The sequence below is a fragment of the Sinocyclocheilus grahami genome, unplaced genomic scaffold (assembly GCF_001515645.1).
Source record: "Sinocyclocheilus grahami isolate Dianchi unplaced genomic scaffold, SAMN03320097.WGS_v1.1 scaffold196.1, whole genome shotgun sequence".
Taxonomy (NCBI): domain Eukaryota; kingdom Metazoa; phylum Chordata; class Actinopteri; order Cypriniformes; family Cyprinidae; genus Sinocyclocheilus; species Sinocyclocheilus grahami.
This window is the reverse complement of record NW_015505375.1, coordinates 2076241-2096795: the sequence shown is the minus strand read 5'-3', so window position 1 is coordinate 2096795 and position 20555 is coordinate 2076241. Positions and strand designations below refer to the sequence as shown.

The following is a 20555-nucleotide window of genomic DNA, read 5'->3' as shown; positions in this document are numbered from 1 at the left end:
GTTGTTTGCAATTTTTGTATTTGTTCTTATTTTATTACTGACTTTTTACTTTTTTTTTATGAAAATAAAACTTTGCGTTGAAGAAAAGTACATTTTTGTTTGTATATGCCATCAATTATAGTCCTTAGAAAGAAAATCGGAATCGACAAAAATCGGTATCGACAGATCACACTAACAAAAAATCGGATATCGGCCAAGAAAATTGCAATCAGTGCATCTCTACAATAAAACAAATGGCAGTCAATATTCTGACATCTTTATATTCTCCTTTTGAAATTTTGGGTAGGTCACAAATGGTATTTGCAGAAATATTAACTTAAAACAAGAAACAGTATGTGAAATATTACAATTTAAGATATGTTGGTTTGGTGATTTGGGAAATTCTTTGATTTGGGAAATTTCTTATTACCACAGTTGAAAACGGTTATGCTGCATAATATTTTTGTGGAAACTGTGATTCAATTGCTTTCAGGATTCTTTGGTGAATATAAAGTTCAAAAGAACAGTGTTTATTTGAAACAGAAAAACACTATAAAGACAAATGTATTGAGGCATCTGACCATTACACCAACAGGGACTTTAATGTCATTACACTCTAAATACATAGACATCAATATGGAGCTGTTCAATGGGGTTGAGGACAGGGCTCTGTGTGTTTTTCCAGACCAAACTCATGTCTTTATGGACCTTGCTTTGTGCACTGTGGCACAGTCATGCTGGGAAATAGAAAAGGGCCTTGCCCAAACTGTTTCCACAAAATTGGAAGCTAGGGGTGCTCCGATTGATCGGCTACGATCACTCTCTCAAAAAAACTATCTCAAGCTGATGATGCTGCCGTGAGAGGTTTGGCATGACATGCAGCAGCACCAACTCAGTCTCTGTCCGGCGCGGGTGAAATAATTATAATGCTGAAGGTGAGGTACTCACCTTCATATTTCTTCATTAAATCATTTATAAAGTAATTTGAAAACCTTGTGTGACACGTAATTTCACAAACAGCGTGAGTGAATCACCGCAAGCGCCCTCTCTCTCTTTCGCTCTCAAAATACGCAAATGGCTTCAAATCACCACATATCCTTGTGTGACACGTAATTTCACAAACAGCGTGAGTGAATCACCGCAAGCGCCCTCTCTCTCTTTCGCTCTCAAAATACGCAAATGGCTTCAAATCACCACATATCGCATCTGTCTATAAGCAAGCTGCACAGGAATTGTCAGGAATCACATAGTCACTAAAGTTTATAAATTCCATTACTTTTAAATTCTTGCCAGTGTTTAACCATTCAGCGCTCGCGCTCTCCTGGAGACGGTGCACTCATGCACACTCATTCACATTACTCCATTTGCAGTGCATATGCGGTGCTTATTTTTTCCATGCTCCTCTCAAAATACGCAAATGGCTTCAAATCACCACATATCGCATCTGTCTATAAGCAAGCTGCACAGGAATTGTCAGGAATCACAAAGTTTATAAATTCCATTACTTTTAAATTCTTGCCAGTGTTTAACCATTCAGCGCTCGCGCGCTCTCCTGGAGACGGTGCACTCATGCACACTCATTCACATTACTCCATTTGCAGTGTATATGCGGTGCTTATTTTTTCCATGCTCATGTTGATGGATTAAAGCGTTCACAATGCACATGGTTGCGGTCCGGCAGGTGGTTCAGGAGCGGTGCGTCTGCAGCAGTGCAGAGATCGTTTCCGCTGCACGCGCTGAATTAAAGTAACAGCGCATTGTTTGCGGTAAATATGAACATGGATTGACACGAAAATGTAGTAATTACACCATAAATGCATATTATTAAAGTCTACTGTGTTTCACAGTCAACACATATGGCTTTTTGGCTAGGTTTAAAGGAAAAGAGCACTTTTATATAATCAAGGCAATAATAGATGGCACTCGTGGAGGTAGGAAAACAAAGCTCTTTATGAACCGCAGGATTGCTTGTAATAAAGATTTAAATGCAAAAGGAAAGGCAGTAGAGCTGACTATTTCTGTCAATGGTAAGTTTGTGATAACGTAAGAAAAGTAGTTTAAATGTTTTGCCACTTGCTTGAGCAACTTAATATATAAATCTATAAGTAAATGCAAAAGTAAAAACCATTGAATAATGTGTTGCTTATATTTATTGTGTTTAAACTTGTCTGTGAAAGATTGTGTAAAAAACAAAAAGTGCAATGCTGAAAAAGCATTTTCAGTGACAATGTTTGGATCTGAAATCAAAATAATGGATAAATGTTGTGTTTGTGGTAAACAGCCATGGATCAGTAGCAGACGCCGGTGTGAAAGCTGCTTCCCCTCTCACGAGTCATCTAAGAGGAGAATTCCCCCCATTTTCAAAAATGAAATTCAGGTCCTGAATAAATGTCTAAAAATCCTGATTGGAGTATCACTATAAATAGTTATACATTTAAAAAAGGCTTTAAAAAGATCAGTGATTGGTATCGGCAGATACTGCTTTCAGTGATCGGCCTGAAAAATCCTAATCGGAGCACCCCTATTGGAAGCATAGCGTTGTCTAAAACATCCTGGTATGCTGATGCAATAAGATTTCTCTTCATTGGAAATAAGGAGCTTATACCAATCTCTGAAAAATGGCCCCATATCATTATCATTCCTCCACCAAACTTTACATTTGGCACAATGCAGTCAGGCAGGTAACATTCTCCCAGTATCTGCCAAACCCAGACTCACCCATCAGACTGACAGGCTCAAAAAGAGAAGAGTGATTCGTCACTCCACAGAACTTGTTTTCACTGCTGCAGAGTCCAGTGGCAGTGTGCTTTACACCACTCCATTTGATACCTGACATTGTCCTTGGCAATGTACACAGTTTTTGTGATGATATTAATGCCGGTGGATGTTTGGAACTCTTCAGCCATGGAATCAGCAGAGTGTTGGCAACTTTTATGCGTCATGCACCTCAGCACTCAGTATCTTTACATGGTCTTCTACTTTTTGCAAAAATACCACTTACAGTTCACTGTGGAATATCTAGCAGAGATGAAATTTCACGAACTGCTCACAGTACCACATTTGAATTCACAGAGCTCTTCAGAACTACCCATTTTTTTCAAAAATGTTTGTAAATGCAGACTGCATGACTAGGTGCTTGATTTTAAACACCCGTGGCAATGGGTCTGATTGAAACACCTAAATTCCATCATTTAGAGGTATGTCCCAATACTTTTGTCCATAAGGTATAGTTTGCAACATTTTGATCAGTAGTGCATATTAAAAAACAGTTCAGATGGGGAAGTCGTGGCCTAATGGTTAGAGAGTTGGACTCGTAACCCAAAAGTTCGAGTCTCGTACTGGCAGGGATTGTAGGTGGGGGGAATGAATGTACAGCGCTCTCTCCCACCTTCAATACCACGACTGAGGTGCCCTTGAGCAAGGCACCGAAACCCCAACTGCTCCCCGGGCACCCCAGCATAAACGGCTGCCCACTGATCCGGGTGTGTGTTCACGGTGTGTGTGTGTGTGTTCACTGCTGTCACTTAATAGATATCAGCGCATGTTATACTTGTGACTTCTCATTACAATATGACAGTGCATAATCACTTCAATTAATTTGACACTTTTTAAAATGTATAGCCTAGTTGATTTTATATTCATTGCCAATGTACTAACATTTCAACTTAAGAAGATGGTTAGGCTATGTACCACTACATCTTTAATGAATGAAACAAACATTATATAATACTTTAATATATGGTTCATATAAATTCAAATATTAAGACTTAATTTATCAAATAATATAGAAGTCTGTTAAGAATTATATTGGCCTAATGCAGTATTTTTGCTGATTTTTATTGGTTTTATAAAATGGTACCTAACATTCATCCTAACATCTTAATCTTTCATTAGTCCAGTTTCAATGAAACCAACCCATTGCAATAATTCCTCTCCATACCTTAGAGAAGGATTCCTCTTCCATGATGGTGTCGGCATCCAGGTCGGTCTTCTTTCCTGAGGATGTGCAAAAAAGCAGTTTGGTCAACTTTTGAAAAAGACGTGGGGAAGTAAAAGAGTTCTGAGAGTGAGGGTTTACCTTTAGATTTACTGTGTTTTCTGGTGGGTGTGTCAGCTGATGCTGTGATCTCAATGTTGTCTGGATCTCCACCTTCATCTTCTATTGCCTTCACACAAGAACGCATGACCATTCAGATGATTATGGGAGCTTCTGGTCAATGATTCAGATCATACTGTGCTTTGCATAAATGATGTATGACAGTGCAGCTGTTAAATACATGGCACGCAGAAGATTTTAACATTAAAATATTTTTTTTTGTTTAAACAAATTTGGAATAACCAGATTTGAGCTGAAGTTATGCACAATGGACTATAATACAATTCTACCACTGATATAAAGATTTGCATCCAAGTGTTTTCTATCTAGTAACATTATTTTTTTTTATTATTTTAAGCAGCATGATTACATTTGATTATTCAACTGTAAAAGACTGCACACAAAGATTGTAAATGAAGAGGGTGAACTGGTTTAAAGTTGCAGCAACTGATCTGAGCGCGTTGTAGCGCCATTCGCTTGCTAACAAGATTTAGCCAGTTTAACAAATGCTTACGGATTAGTCTCTGAAAATGCAAGTAAATATTTCACGTAAATTCTATCACACTTGGTGTCCACCCACGGGCATTACATCTGTGTTTTTATTAAAAGCATTAAATTAGTCAGAAATGCAAACATGTTTTTGTATAGAAACGGCTATGCTAACTCTGTAGCCTTCAAGCTAGCTCGCGAGCATTTGTCCACACGCCACCGCAATTTACCGTTTTAAATTAAAGTTACCTGCTTCAGTCTTGCGACGAGTGTATTTTTTACCCCAGTAACATCCAAATTCCTACATTTGAGTTCGGATTTGAGGTCTACCACACGTAAATCTGTAATCTTCTTAGACTCCGCTGAAATGGCCCCCGACGCCATTTTACCTGCGTAACTGTCGGAGGCTGTTGTGTGTTGTTGGTGGTGCTCGGTTCGACAACAAATCGTTCTTTTGAACCGTCTGAACCAGTTCACCAAATGGACTGAATCGTTCGAAAATCGTTCTGAGCCAGCACTGATCCAGTTTTCTAAAGTTTCTCACTTTCGGACATGCCTGACCAATCCCTACGACTCAAAATAAACCAATATCCCGGTGTATACGTTACTCCTGTAACTCCAACAGACACTGAAACATGCTGTGCACTGCAGACTGAAAGAACCGATGAGCGCGAGCAGCTGATACTGAGCATGCGTGTACTACCGAGCGGTCCTGTCTGCTACAGCGGCTCTCGAATCACCACCAGTACACTGAACCGAGATCCTTTTCTTTCGGACACGTTCGACAAAGAACCGATGAACTGGAGATACTGAGCATGCGCGAAGCTTGCACTGTTTATTTCGGAAAACTGATGCGGTGCTGATATTTATCGTGCATTCAATGGTGCATTATATTTAAGAATGTTGCGGTTTTTGTAAAAACAAGACTATATATATTTTACATTTACATTTAGTCATTTAGCAGACGCTTTTATCCAAAGCGACTTACAAATGAGGACAATGGAAGCAATCAAAATCAACAAAAGAGCAATGATATACAAGTGCTATAACAAGTCTCAGTTAGCTTAATGCAGTACACGTAGCAAGGGTTTTTAAAATAATATAATAAATAAAAAGAAAAAAGAATAGAGCAAGCTAGGTCTTTTTTTGCTTTTGTTAATTGTATAATAAATGAAATAAAAACAGATAGAATACAAAAAGATTAGAAAGCAACTGTTAGTTTTTTTTTTTAAGAAACAAGCGGCAAATGAATAGAGTGCAAGCCTAAAAGGGACAAGTGTTTTTTTTAAAGAATAGAATTAGAATAGAAAGTGCTAGAGTTAGAGGGTCAAATAAAGATGGAACAGGTGTGTCTTTAGCCGATTCTTGAAGATGGCTAAGGACTCAGCTGCTCGGACTGAGTTGGGCAGGTCATTCCACCAGGTGGGAACATTTAATTCCGAGAAAGTGATTTTGTGCCTCTTTGAGATGGCACAATAAAGCGTCGTTCACTTGCAAAATGCAAGCTTCTAGAGGGCACATAAGTCTGAAGTAATGAATTTAGGTAAAGGGGTGCAGAGCCAGTGGTGGTTTTGTAGGCAAACATTAATGCCTTGAATGTGAGCAGCTATTGGTAGCCAGTGCAAACTGATAAACAGAGGTGTGACATGCATTCTTTTCGGCTCGTTAAAAATTTATCTTGCTGCCACGTTCTGGATTAATTGTAAAGGTTTGATAGAACTGGCTGGAAGACCTGCCAAGACAGCATTGCAATAGTCCAGCCTTTTAACTTCCAGTCCAAATCTGATATTACTGATGCACTTCCATCATTACTGCATAAAAACAACCACACCATTTTCTTGTCTACTACTAAAAGTAAAATTTTCAAAAAGCAGGTTTATCAGATAAAATATGAATATAATTAGTCTCAATCTATCAATAATACGTTCTGTGTAGTTCATAACTGCTGTAAATAAGAGAATGACATACAGTACATTTAAGTATACAAGATATTTGGAATGAGGTTATGACAGTAGTGTCTAAAACCAATTATACAGCTACCACAGCAATTTGATGGAAACTATAGTTCCCTATAGATAGAAAATTCTTCTAAAGGGTTTCAGGTTAAAGGAGGCACAAGAATGGACACATAAAAGAGTTACCTAACTTTATTTCATTATTTTAAAACTAATATAAATCCCATGGAATATCATCCTGGGGCCATTATTTCTATGAATGCATGGGCGCCTGCCATTAAGTACTGCATTCCAACACTCCATTCAAAATTATAACAGTTTTTCCTTAAAATTCTGCAATCAAGAGTGGAAATACACACCTCAGCACACTCTCATTCTCACAGCACTCCTGTCTTTTGTCTCTCATGTGCAAGTATATGCAAGTTTGCTAGTTGAGATTAATATTAGTGTTAGGATTTCACAGCAGCAAAAGAAAAAGAAAAAAAGAGTGGGAGGAAAAAAAGGGGGAAAACAGTTTGCTGCACAGTTTCAGAACAAATATGTTAATGACAATATCTGAGAAGGAATAAGCAGCTAACAAAAGTCACTTTCTAGGTTATTGAGAGAGCTAAATGAAGGCTAGGAGTCCCTGATGAAACAATAAATATCAGTTTCCCAACCGTTTCTTCAGCCCCGTCATCTTCACAGAACCAAGTCAACATATGGAGCTTGTCTGAGGAATTACACTCTCAATTGCTCAATCAAAAATCCAACTTCATTATAAAAACAACAATCAGAATACAGAGAGGTGACATTCATTTTTTTTTTTCTCTTCTCTTTGAAAATACATTAGGTGAAGTGTGTTACATGTGACGTCAGATTGAGGTGCTGAGAGGGGTCCGATGGAACGCAACCATGTGAAAGTTCAAAGAGGTGAAGTGTGCAGTTGGTTCTCATCAGGCCTGGAGCTGAATTCATTTCAATTCCATCATTTCAGGACCTAATGCATATCAATTTAAAATTAAATGTACAAGAAGCATTTCCATATGCTTTTTAAATTAACATCCCGAATAGAGTTAGCCCTGGTACTGATCCGAAATTAAATGGAACGGGCTCCAGCCCAGGTTCCCGTGTTGAGAGTGAATTGGTGTGAGGGTGAACACTGTTACAGCAGCTGATCTCTTAACCATGATCTTGTTTCCTAATTAAGGAATGTCTTGACATTTAAAAAATCTATGTTGGATCACAATGTCTAAAACATAAAACTAATCAATATACTGATCAATAAATTGAGTCCTGCAATGTTTTAAAATGGCGGTTGACATTCTATTCCAGTAAAGCAAGGCATCGGGTATGTAAAAATGCTTCTTTACTAGAGCAGCAATCCTTGCCTGTAAGTTCACAGGCCTTATGAGGCCTATTTCATTATATGTGCAAAGAAATGCATTGCAAGGAACCATGCAAAAATAAAATACAATGACACTTACGAAACAAAAGCTACATAAACCCTTTATAAATACAATTCAAAACCCTTATGATGTTATTTCTAGCTGTACTGTTACTACATGATAGCTGGCACGCTAGGCTTGATGCTTTTTTTGTGGATTGTGGTTTTTCTTTTTTTCCCATAGTTGCGCAGGTATTTCATGCCATCTTTGGTTGAATGCATTACTGACAAAAATGAAAAGGAAAACAAACTAAAAAATGAATGTCCAACAAAAGGGTTGCAAGAAAAATAGCATCAACTCTCTGAAGATAACTGAGCCTCGATGTCCACTCTACAGATGGGGCATTTCTTGTTAGTGAGGAGCCATTGGTCTACACACAGTTGATGGAAGAGGTGCATACATGGAAGGCGCCTGCAAAAAAAACAAAAACAAATAAATAACAGTGGCAATTAATCAATTATTATTCTACACAATGCAATCAGACTTGATATATTAGCTGAATGGTTAAAAACAGATTGACCAATATATGGTAACCATAGGGCCTTTCGCACCGCAGGAACCTTTTCATAGTACCAGAACTAATTGTGGAACTACCCGCTTTTCGGCATGTTCGCACCGCCGGAACTGGGAGCGATTTTAGTACCAGACTGCCTTTTTCTAGAACCAAATTAGCTCCTACTCCGGAGCAGGGTCTAACCAGCACAACTGGTACTAATCGTGACGTAAGTAGACATTGATTGGCCAAACGCGTATGAAAACGCTGTGTAAACATACTGTAAACATGTCAACTTATTTCGCAAGTATGGAGAACAGCGATAGATGGACGGACGCTGAAGTGCAGGCACTTGTAGCAAATGTAGCACTGCCAGTTGTTGGAGATTCTTAGTCCTCCTTTCCGTTCTTTCAATCGCTTTACGTATACATCGACTTTCCATGTCCATTATTGTGAAACCCGCGAGACACAACAAAACACAGCTCCGATCACAGCGTCCTCCATCCTCCTGTTGTTAATGTTGTTCTTCTTTGTTTCTGTTGTTGAACGCCACGCACAAATGACGACGCTGTCGACCGGCTTACGTCACTTCTTAGTACACACAGTCGGTGCGAATGCAACCCTTTAGATGGTACTGGGAAATAGTTCATGCAAAATCGTCCCAGTACTTTAGTACCGTACATTTAGTTCTGGAACTAAAGCGGTGCGAAAAGGCCTAAGGACATAGCACAGAGTAATCCACATGTTCCAGCACAAGAGGGCAGCATAGAACATAAAGAGAAAGTATTCATGAATGCTCAAATTATAAAACCTAAACTGATCCCTGGAGAGTACCACATTTTTTATATATATATATATAATTAATTAATTAATTATTCAGTTTTGTTTAACTTTACTGTCAGACTCGAGGTTCACACATGCAACACACAGACTAGATACAATGCTTCCTAACACTTATTTGTCAAATTTCGTTTTTTGTCTTGTTAATATGCCAGTTAACATTCACAACACTGTTCTGCGTAAAATGTGAATATAAGCGAATATGCAAATTCATTCTTTGCCACAAGGTGGCACTTGTGGAACAGCAGAATTATATAGCGTTAAATTAAGTAAACACTAAGTTATTAGGGGCTTTATATGGAGGTAATATGAAAGGAAAATGCCATCAAAACTTTCCTGGCTGAAATGTGAGTTTACAGGTATGATTTAAACACCATAAATCATACAAAATATTAATTATTCATCATCAGTAGATCAAAACAACACGGCATGTTGGCATAAATGTGGGTTATTTGGTGATTGCTAACTGCGTATTTATTTTGAAACATGACGTGCTCACGTTTAATTACTTAAATCACAGGGGATCGCTGAAATTACTACAACCAGGGCATCGCTGAAAATGAGTGTGTGAGTTTGTTTACAGAACGCTGTTGTCACTGCTGCAAACTCCCATATAAATAATTATTTAAAAAATATATAATTTCCCTGCAGCCAGTGGGCCCCTTTTCCAGTGTAGGCCCCTGGGCTTCAGCCCCTTGAAGCCCGTGCATTAATGCTCCCCTGGATACAATATACATACAATAAATAAATAATAAATAAATACTCTAGAAAATAAAAAGTGCTCTTTGTGAGGAACATTATTCTCTAATACTGATTTGGAAAAATCAAAAATCATTTGAAGCTTACTACAATCTCAAATCCTTAGTGTTGTAAGTGTTTACCTGACATCCTCCCCTTCCTCCAGTATAGACAGACAGATGGTGCATTTCTCCTCTGTGTCTTCCTCCGCACCCTCCTCTTCCTCTTGCTTACCATGCAGCTTTCTCTGTGCACAAGAAAGAAGCGTAACAGCCATTATGAGCAGAATCACTGCACCTAAATTCTCGTAAACTGGCGAGCAACACTAGAACACGCAATAGCTCTTTGTGTCTTCTTTCCCCCAGATATATAGTTTATATGAATGTTTTTAATTTGGCATATTTTAATAAGTGCTGTGGTTGATGCTGCCGATACAAAAATAACCACATGAGAGCAGCATAGCATGTTACATAAACATACAGCAACAGTCTATTTTTATGAACAGCGTGCTGATCATTTAAACAAAAAGCCAAGCATCAACAAAACCTAAATCTCAAGACATTGCACATTATATATTTTCAATTAAAAAAAAGACACACACGTTGTCAGTGTGCTCCTCAACTAGATTGACTAGGCCATTGTTGATTATTCCTGCCCCTGTTAACATCTACACAATATGTGAGCTAAAACATGTTTTCCCAAACTATTTGTTCACATTTTTTCTCACCGAGTTTGAGGTTGAGTGCATATTTTTCCCAACAGATGCCCATGCTTCAGGTGCTAACTGTTCCTCAGTGTCTCTCTCCTCCACCTTCTGTATTAGGGCGGCAGGGTTTTAGATTACTGTTATTCAGAAATGTAATGCATTCTGTCATCTGCATGGAACCTTTTGCTACATATCAGTGACATTTCAAATGTCTACACTATGCAACTTTTGGCAATAAAAGGACTGGGTAAGGATTTCTGATGTATCTTATGACACAAAAGATCTGATTATTATGGCTCCTGGTTATGTTTTTGTGTGCGTGTGTGTGTCTAACAGGAAGCCCCTGTGTTTTATATCCTCAGAGTTTTTTTGTAGACTGCCTGTCCATTATCACCAAACTGGACTTCATTCTGAGCACCTCACGTAAAACACTGATGTTCTCACCTTTTTGTATTTGTGTGGGTAGGTGCACCTCTCTATGGTTCCCTGAGAGGCCCCTCGGTTCACAGTCCCCAGTCGCTCTTCTAAATGCAGCAGATCCTGTTAAAACACACTACTGGTTACAAGTGCTTATAAACGGGTCATATCATGAGAAATTCTTGGTAAAAAGAACACAAAACAGAAGGACTAACAATAACGAATCCCCATTAATAGGAAAGTCTGAGCAGCTGATGGTCTGTGTATCAATCTAAAGAATCTCACTGTTAGAAGTGAGTTCAAGTTTTATTTTTATTTTGAACAGTCTAAGGTGAGTGTATTGTTCTATGAATCCATCACAATTCAATGCAGGCTGTACAAAGAGGCTGTTATTGAAGGATGGGGGAGTTTAAAATGATACTGTGACAATAACAAACACAGCTTATGAGTGAGCAGAGCCTAAAAAGTGCAGAGCAAAAAAAAAAGGCACACACAAACGTTTATTATTATTACCCTTTTAACAGCTTCTGGTACGCCATTAGTAATATTAAATTAGTTAATTTAATCCAAAAAATGTCACATACTTTATTTTTGTCATGCATTCTTCAGGAAATCAACTTTAGGAAGCAACTTTAGATCACTAATAATATTGGTCCACATTCCAGTTCTTACCTCATATGTGCGGCCAAAGGTCATTCTGGAGGAGATGTAGCGAATATGTGGATATGTCACCTCAGGCATTGAGCCAGTGTGCTGAAGGAAACAGAGACATAAAATTAGGCACCAGTCAGGAGAGAAATGGAAAGAAATGAGAGTGCAACTATTTTATCAGAACTCCCGTAATTTGGGACCCAATATTTATGAGGGGCATTTTGAAATTATTCACACGTATGTGCGCGCATGTCACTCCATGTGAATCAAATATAATTTTAGACTTTCAAATAATATATCAAATTCAAATTTCACACTTCAAATGTCTAATGAGCTTCCATTATAACTTGCAATGCATTATTCATGCACCCAATACAAATCACAATGAAATAACAGATGCTGTGGATACACGCCGCCATTAATCTGTGCCATACCAGAGAGCAAATCAGAGCTTTTTTTATTCATGCTAATGTATGCATATATTTCAGTTGATGGAGAAGAGTAGGGACTCACCATCAGCTGGATGGGGAAATGGTGCAGTCTGGGTGGAGGGTGATAGTGTGGCAGATGTGGGTGCAAGTGTCCTGAAGGGTAGGGAGCTACGGTAACACCAGTCTCGATGCCCAGCTCCCTAAAACAAGCAAGAAGTCCAACAACCAGCATGTTAAACAACAGCTTACAATATAATGTTGCTTGAAACACCAACATCATGACAAACAGATCCTGATATTATATAGAAGATCAGTCATGATGTCAATTTGGGACACCATACTTGGCCACACATCACGTCACTTTCATTTTCATTTAAAACATAAGTTGCTGAGTAAGAACTAACATGTAACATCCTTAGTTAGCAACATATGAGCAACTTACATTTTTAAAAGAACATCTGAAGTACGACTGTGTGTAATTCACAAAATGTAAGACTCTTCAAGCAACGTTAACCGCAGACCGTATTTTGATTATAAATCCAAAACTGATATTGTAAAAATTTACTGGAAATTCATGAGGGAACCCATGGTTTCTGTGTTGGCAGTGTTCAAACCATCTGAAACATTAATTTAACGAAAATTCTACTTTTTCATGTACTCTACCATGTGGTCCTCTGGTCAGCCTGCCGAGGATGCGATGACATAGTTTGAGGGACGTGAATGTGATGTCCGTGACCGTAGTTAGGGTGCATTCGATGTGGATGCGGTGGGGGTCTCTCATGTGCTCGCCTTAAGGAAGGAGGAATAAACTGTTATTACAGAAAATAATTTACATGAACATAAAACACCTTAAAGGGTTAGTTCACCCAAAAATGAAATTTACCCCATGATTTACTTGCCCTCAAGCCATCCTAGGTGTATATGACATTCTTCTTTCAGACGAATACAATCGGAGTTATATTAAAAAACATCCTGGCTCTTCCAAGCTTTATAATGGGAGTGGATGGTAGCCCAAAATTTGAAGTCAAAATAATTGAACCATTCCATTATAAAAGAAGTCCACACGGCTCCGGGGGGTTAATAAAGGCCTCCTGAAGCGAAGCGATGCGTTTGTGTAAGAAAAATATCCATATTTACAACTTTATAAACCATCTCCACTAACTTCCACTAACGTTCATGAGAGTGTTGTCCAGCGGATGACGTAGGCGTAGCGTAAACTCCGGTGAGAATATGCTAGTCTCACGAGAAACAAGTTTTGTTTACAGCAAAGCTCTTGGCTTATATTGAAATCCTCCGACATTTTTCTTTACAAATCCTTGTTTTATACTACTAATTCGTGACCGGTGTTTTGTTTTGCTCTCTCCTCTGCGCTTCCACGTTCGTCACCACGTTTGCCTACGTGCTACGTCATCCGCTGGACGCCACTCTCTCGTGAACGCACATACGACAGTTAGCGGAAGCTAGAGATGAAGGTTTATAAAGATGTAAATATGTGTATTCTTCTTACACAAACGCATCATGTCGCTTCAGAAGGCCTTTATTAACCCCCCGTAGCCGTGTGGACTTCTTTTATAATGGATTGGTTACATTTTTTGGACTTCAAATTTTGGGCTACCATCCACTCCCATTATAAAGCTTGGAAGAGCCAGGATGTTTTTTAATATAACTCCGATTGTAGTCATCTGAAAGAAGTGTCATATACACCTAGGATGGCTTGAAGGTGAGTAAATCATGGGGTAATTTTCATTTTTGGGTGAACTATCCCTTTAATGAAAGAGTTCTTCAACTTTGGCTTCAACTTTGCCATCACAGGCATAATTTACATATTAAAATACATTAACAAATAAAAAAAAGTTATTTTAAATTGCAATCATTTCTCAATATTACGTTTTTTCCTTTATTTCTGAACAAATAAATATTCAGAAATAAAAGAAATATGCTGGGTGAGCATAAGAGACTTGTACACAAATGCCATAAAAACAGAGCTCCACAGCAACTCACGTTGGGTGCTGCATCATTCTGCGTCTCTGAACCTCCATTCTCTGCAAAATGTCATGCTGGTGGAGCCTCTGGACAGGGTTTGGACCAAGAACGGGCAGGTGGTGTTGCAGCGCCTGGTGTTCAGGGGGAAGATGCTGCGGAAGAGGGGCACTGGAGCCTGGTAGATGATGGGAAGGCAGGGAGGGTGGAGGAGCTGGGGGCACCGAGTGGCCCGGGCCATGAGAAGGCAGTGGGGTGTGGAAGGGGAGGACGGGGTGTGGGATGACATAGTCACCCTGTGGAGGAGGCTGTTGAGGGGGAGGGGCATTGCTGTGAGAGTGAGGACAGGAAGAGGAGGACTGGTGGTGCAAGGGGCGTGGAAGAGGGCCGTCTGGAGGAGAAAAGCATAAAAGTTAGTATAAATGGAAGAAATTAATCTCCTTTTCCTGTTCTTTTATTTCTGAATGATACAAATTTTTCATAAAAGTCAAAAACTGCATCAAACAAGTAACTGTGTTGATATTGGCTAATTATTGGGAGGATGGAAAGACTTTCATGGAAACTCCATCAGGCCTGCAGGATGGTCTAGATATTGCCCAGGTAAGTGTGGCAGTCTGACCGACAGAAGGGAATGAGGGAGAAAGTAAAGGGAAAACAAAAAGAATGGCCGCGAGATACAGGAGATAAATATAGCAAGAAAGAACGGGAGAATGTGCAAACAGGTGCTTCAGTGGGCTGTGAGTGGCAATTACTCCACTAAATTCAGGCCCACAAGGGAGTCCTGCCATGCTCATTTATATTCCACACAATGCTATTGTGAGCAGAATCGGCAATTAAGTGGGACTGCTGGGCACACTACCTGCAGCACTTAACACATTAAACATCAGGTGTTTCATCTAATTACCATAAAGCACAGACGCCAACATCTCAGCATCTTCACATTCTCACTCACACCAAAACACAAAAAAATAATCTTACATCAAATTAGATTTTATTACGTTCTTCTTAGAATATCTAATAAATTAGGGGTATAACAGTTAGTTGGTTCTGTGGTCTCCATTTGATTCTGTAAATAGTTATTTTATATTAGTCAATTGGTATATTGGTCAATTCAAGTCAATACAATAACCATTATTTTAAAGTGATTGGCCTTTATTTATCTGATTGCTGACATTTTTACTTTTCAGGTAAAATTGCCTAACTTTTAAATGCATTAAGCCATATGATTTAGAAAAATGTGGCACACAGACAATTTATTAGAAAAATATTTTGTGAAATGTGAACATTTATATAGGATCAAATATATGAAATATTCTGTTGTGACTTTCCAATTATATAAATAAAATATATAATTGTAAATCACATTTTTGTTTTCAGAGACACTGCTATACATAACAGTACCAAGCTGTTTTTTATTTAACCGGAACCATTTCACCCCTAAATTAACTAAATTAACTTAGTTTTGGATTAATAGTATTAAAATATTAAAGTAAAAGTGCGTACAGGGAGGATGCATGTAGTGCCTGCAGGAAGAGAGCTGAGGAGGTTGGGGCTGAGGCTGGGCCACTATGGCTGAGCTGAATGAGTCGGCCACAGTCTGCTGGCTGGGTCCAGGTGCAGCCTGGGAAACGTAAGCAGGAGGCCGGGAGGCGGAGCCTGGACAGCAGGGATCGAAGGCCGATGTGCCGTGAAACCCTGTACTGCTGGATCCACTGCTACGCACTGCACTGCTACTGAGATCCACCGGCAGAGTCTGCTGAGACAGAGCGAGAAGCAGGAAGACAGAAACCAGCAGTTAATCTAGCTTCAAATATGATGTATTTGAACAAAGACATCTGTTGCATTAGCATATGGTTGATGAACTGACTTTGAAAGAAATATAAATGGTTGTCAGAGTGTTGCTTTGAGGTTGCTAGGGCACACAGAGTTAATTTTGAAAAGAAGCTAATAGAAGTTGTAAAAACAAGCAAGTCAGAAGAATTTCCCATCCGAATGTGGTCTACCCACTACAGATTTGAATTTGCATATTTCATTACAGAAGAAAATAGTAGTTTATTACAAAATATTATTATCATCATCAATATTATTTTTTATTATTTTACAATATATTAAGTTATTTATATTTTTATTGTTTACATTAAGTCTCCCCACAGGAAAACATAATGCACTGGCGACTGCTTGTTTCAGACTATTGATTGTTTCAATAATTTGAGCTGATCCAATGAAATGTTGATAAAATGGCACTGCAAGATAATACATGACAGCTGGCAAAAGCTGATTTAAAAAAATTTTTTGGAGGGCAATATTTGTTTCTTCAGTGAAACTAAATCACTGTCTGAGATTAACTTATAAGCGAAACGTTTTTATAAGTGACTTTTAATGTGGTGGCACTCTACAATACCTGGGAAATAATACGAGATATATGGGAGGCAAGAACGTGACTGTGGTAGTTGAAGAGGATCATTCAAGTTAAGCCCCATATTTAGGTTGACAAGCAGTTGTCAGTTTGTCATGTGAGAGTGCTATTTTGCTCCTGCTGCTTCTCACAACTTTGACAACACTGAAATGATGTGCTACTGCTCTTCTGCTCCACCCCAGATTACAATGACGCTACTGCAATATCTTCCTAGTACAGGGTTGTGGAAGCTTGTTTGGAAGCCTCAGAATGACTAACATCTCTTACAACACTTTTAAAATATGCAAAGTTAAGTCTGCAGCAGACAGGCACATGTTCAGATAATGTGAGATTCCACACGTGTCTCTTATCTTGTAGTTGATTTGCTTGTATTCACAGCAGTCTTCTTTTAGTCAACTGCCTGAAGTTTAATACCTAGGGTTAGGGGTGTGTTCAAGAACGGGCTGCATATCTCATAAAATAATATCTTCAACACGCTCTTCAATAGAGGCACGTATCAGCTCCATATTTAAAAAAAAAAAAAAATTTAACTAACAGCGGCCAAAACTTTCATACACAACATTCTCTTTTGTTTTGACACACACAAACTCATGCACACGCAACACTTCTCTATGCTGGTAAATAATACAATTCAGCAGACAATTAGCTCAGTGTGAATTATTCAACAACACTGAGAGGAAGGCCTCAAACAAAATCCCCGGTGGAAAAAATATTTTTTCATAAAGGTGCTTTGGATTTTCCTCATCATCATCAAAACACGAAGGGTGATTTAGTATTTCAAGAAGGCAGAATCTTAACTAATTCCAAACAAAAACATATGCTGTTAAATACAAACCATGTGTGAAATGAAAAACAGACGGTGCTGTCAACAATACGGACATTATACTTTGCACAGTCAACATATTTTGATTTTTTCTCCTCAATTCATGTAGCAAAAAGGGTTTAATTCATACACACAATGAACAAAGAAGCCAAGAAAATGGGTTTCGGTATCAACTGCTACAGGAGCTTATAATATCTGTATCGCCTTTTCCAACACTGACAATACAAGGTTCTCAAGAAGCTGTCATGCAGTTATTTAGGTACCTGGTCGTGGTACTGGTTGCTGCTGCTCACCCCTCCACAGGGCGCAGGAATGGCAGTAGGCCTCTCCAGAGGGCAGCTGGACTCTGGGAAGGTTAAGGAAGGAGGGACCGGGGTGGTGTGGTGGTGATGGTGGAAATGGTGCAAGTGACCATGGGAGTGCTGGGAGCCAGAATGCTGGGGACCAGACTGCTGTGTCGTCCCACCCTGCATGCACCCCGAGTGGGTGTGCCCCATGGAGAGGTGCCCTGAAGACGGCCCGCTGCAAGGGGAGTGCTGGGGGCAACAAGAAGGTAACCTGGGCATCGCCACACCTCCATTCTCACCAGAAATGCGTCTTCTGCGGTCATCTGATTGGGGGATAAAAACATACAATTAAAAACCAATTCAAACATATCAATCGATGTCACTGTCAGTTATTGGACAGCAGTGTCTCTTTACCTTCAGTGGCAGTGGTGTTGGGTCCTGGCACTTCACCGTGGCTCTGAGCAGCCAGTGTGCTATCAGGGGTGGCCGCTGTGCAGCTACTGGAGGGACCAGGACCATCCTGTGGTGATTCTGAGGTACAGGCATTATGGAAAGAGGAAGAGGAAGAAGAACTGACCGGCTGCTGGTGTGTGCTGTCAGAAGTGGTTGGCACGACTGAGAGATCTGAAGATGGATCAGCATATACAAAGACAAACAAACACACAAAAATAAAAGGTAAAACTTTCTGACTAGCAATGAACAATATATTGGTTATTTGCCGATATTAGAATGTATATTTTTTATCAGTGTTGGTCAATACTTGATATTTACTAATTTTCACTATTTTTGCATTTAGATTAGCTTTGCCATAAATTAATTAAATCAATTTAATAATACTGTTAAAATTCATTTTTATCAAATCTCAATCTACACTAACATTCAAAAGTTTAGAAAGTGTCACATGATCCTTCTAATATGAATAAATCATTCTAATATGCTGATTTGGTGCTCAAGAAACATCATTATCAATGTTGGAAATAGTTTGTTATGCTTAATAGCTTAATATTTTTGTAAAACAACAAATTTATTTGTAAGCATTATCTTTGAAGCACTTATTTGAAATATCATTTTTTTTGGTAACATTACACTTTACTGTCACATTTGATCAATTTAATGTGTTCTTGCTGAATAGAAGTATTAATTTCCTTAATATTTTACATTATAATGTTGTGATACCTAAATTCTCTTAAAATGACTGATTTAAGTTTTTTTTCAGTGGGGTTTATTTTAAACTAATAAAAAATGTAATTGGTATCAGCCAGAATTTAATCAGTGTATCCGCACTTTTGACTGCTTCTCAGATGCAGCAGCCAATAAGTACACCTTTAATAATAACTTTAAGGGTTTTAATAAGGGTCTTCTTAACCTAAAGGCGTTTATTTGCAACTGGCAACAGATGGTCTTCTCCAGCTCTAGAACATCAGTGTTAGTGTACATGTGCATTTTCACACTCCCAGACTTTATTTACGAAGTGGCCCATGAGGATAGCTACTCATTAACATTCCATTGCGAGTGATCCATTTGCTATTTCCTTGCAAATTCATTTCTCACTCCGTCAAAAGAAATGCAAATGCAATCATATCTCAGCCTGCTCTTTTACCTGCCCACCAGCTACAGATCCCAAAGACAAACAAAGAGACACTTTATGACAGTAAATCAAACAAAACAATGTAAACGAGTTCTCCTTTGACAAACCTTGAGATTCGGGAGCATATCACAGATTAATGAGATAACACTACACAGATTTTATTTCCTTCTCCAGAATGGCAGTTTAATTGGTTCCTACAGTAGTTCTCTCTGAATCTTTGGGGCCAGTGGCTGATTACATAACAGACAGACTTCATTATGTTGCCTGCAAATGAAATCAGAATTAAACTCAATTACACACAATGAAAGAGATGCTCTTGGTCTCCATCAGTCTGTGGCTGTGAGAGAATGCTGTCCAGCTGTGAAGGCTATTTATGCTGCTGTGCATGCTGAAATGATATAGATTAATCATTATTAACGGGGCCTGAGCACACAGTCGAGCTGCAATCCACAGCACTGAACACCACTAACCGAATCTACCAGATTCATTCCTCGTCCCCCTCACACACAGAGATACAGCTCAAAAACAGAGAGGGAAGGCCGCTCACAGTGAAAGATGAGTAGATTAGATGTGACATCTAATATTTCCCAAACCCACGCAGTGTTGAACTGGGTGATCTAACTCTCATTCTCTTCTTTATGTTCCAGACCTGAAGACCATCACTACAGCACAGAGTCAGGAAGACGCTCATCAAATACTCATCAAACCTGTTACATTTCAAATAATGGCTGACACACACAAAATAATCTCTCTCTTGATTTCACGGCTCCGCAAAAGTGGACAGCAGATTGTTTTTACTTGTTATGGTTATGCAACGCTTTTCTGTTGTTTTTAAATTTGCAGTTACATCTCATGTATATCGAGCATTTGAGTTTAGCATGAGAAGAGGTCATGACCGGAGCAATATTCAAAAGGCCTTTTCATATTGTGAAACGAGGAGATATTAAATTCCTGTCGAGTTCCTGTTGCTTTCCCCTATGACTCCCTTTAGTTGTGTTGCTAAACTAGTTTTCAGTCCTGAAGCCAGTGATCATGAAAAACACATGAATTCATACACTCCTGCTTCTCTACATCTAAAGTTTTTAAACACTACATGACAATAATAACAGAAATAGCACAAACTGAGAGAAAGAATGATACAGAGAAGGCACAAAGTATAATATAGGAGAATAAATAGGGATGTGGAATGCATTGGTACTATATCAGTTTTTTGACTATATATATATATATATATATATA

The 20555-nt window shown here is 38.8% G+C and overlaps 2 protein-coding genes across 7 annotated transcripts in view; both read right to left on the bottom strand.

Annotated features, from left to right (window-relative positions):
• Window positions 1-5351, bottom strand: part of LOC107595082 (SAFB-like transcription modulator) — a 20064-nt gene extending 14713 nt beyond the window's left edge. For 2 of the 3 annotated variants that reach the window (XM_016285394.1, XM_016285395.1), the window contains exons 1-3: window positions 4814-5351; window positions 4058-4145; window positions 3920-3975 (exon numbers count right to left, since the gene is read on the bottom strand). In XM_016285394.1, coding sequence (XP_016140880.1) covers window positions 3920-3975; window positions 4058-4145; window positions 4814-4948 — 279 coding nt within the window. In that variant the 5' untranslated portion in view covers window positions 4949-5351. The remainder of the gene's footprint in view (window positions 1-3919; window positions 3976-4057; window positions 4146-4813) is intronic. The other variant, XM_016285393.1, reaches the window with a different exon arrangement.
• A 1345-nt stretch (window positions 5352-6696) lies between these two features.
• Window positions 6697-20555, bottom strand: part of LOC107595081 (E3 ubiquitin-protein ligase Arkadia-like) — a 72879-nt gene continuing 59020 nt past the window's right edge. The window contains exons 5-15 of one of the 4 annotated variants that reach the window (XM_016285389.1): window positions 18143-18352; window positions 17705-18051; window positions 15706-15958; window positions 14224-14593; window positions 12886-13011; window positions 12305-12422; window positions 11813-11893; window positions 11168-11263; window positions 10745-10831; window positions 10161-10264; window positions 6697-8357 (exon numbers count right to left, since the gene is read on the bottom strand). In XM_016285389.1, coding sequence (XP_016140875.1) covers window positions 8240-8357; window positions 10161-10264; window positions 10745-10831; window positions 11168-11263; window positions 11813-11893; window positions 12305-12422; window positions 12886-13011; window positions 14224-14593; window positions 15706-15958; window positions 17705-18051; window positions 18143-18352 — 1910 coding nt within the window. In that variant the 3' untranslated portion in view covers window positions 6697-8239. The remainder of the gene's footprint in view (window positions 8358-10160; window positions 10265-10744; window positions 10832-11167; window positions 11264-11812; window positions 11894-12304; window positions 12423-12885; window positions 13012-14223; window positions 14594-15705; window positions 15959-17704; window positions 18052-18142; window positions 18353-20555) is intronic. The other 3 variants (XM_016285390.1, XM_016285391.1, XM_016285392.1) reach the window with 3 other exon arrangements.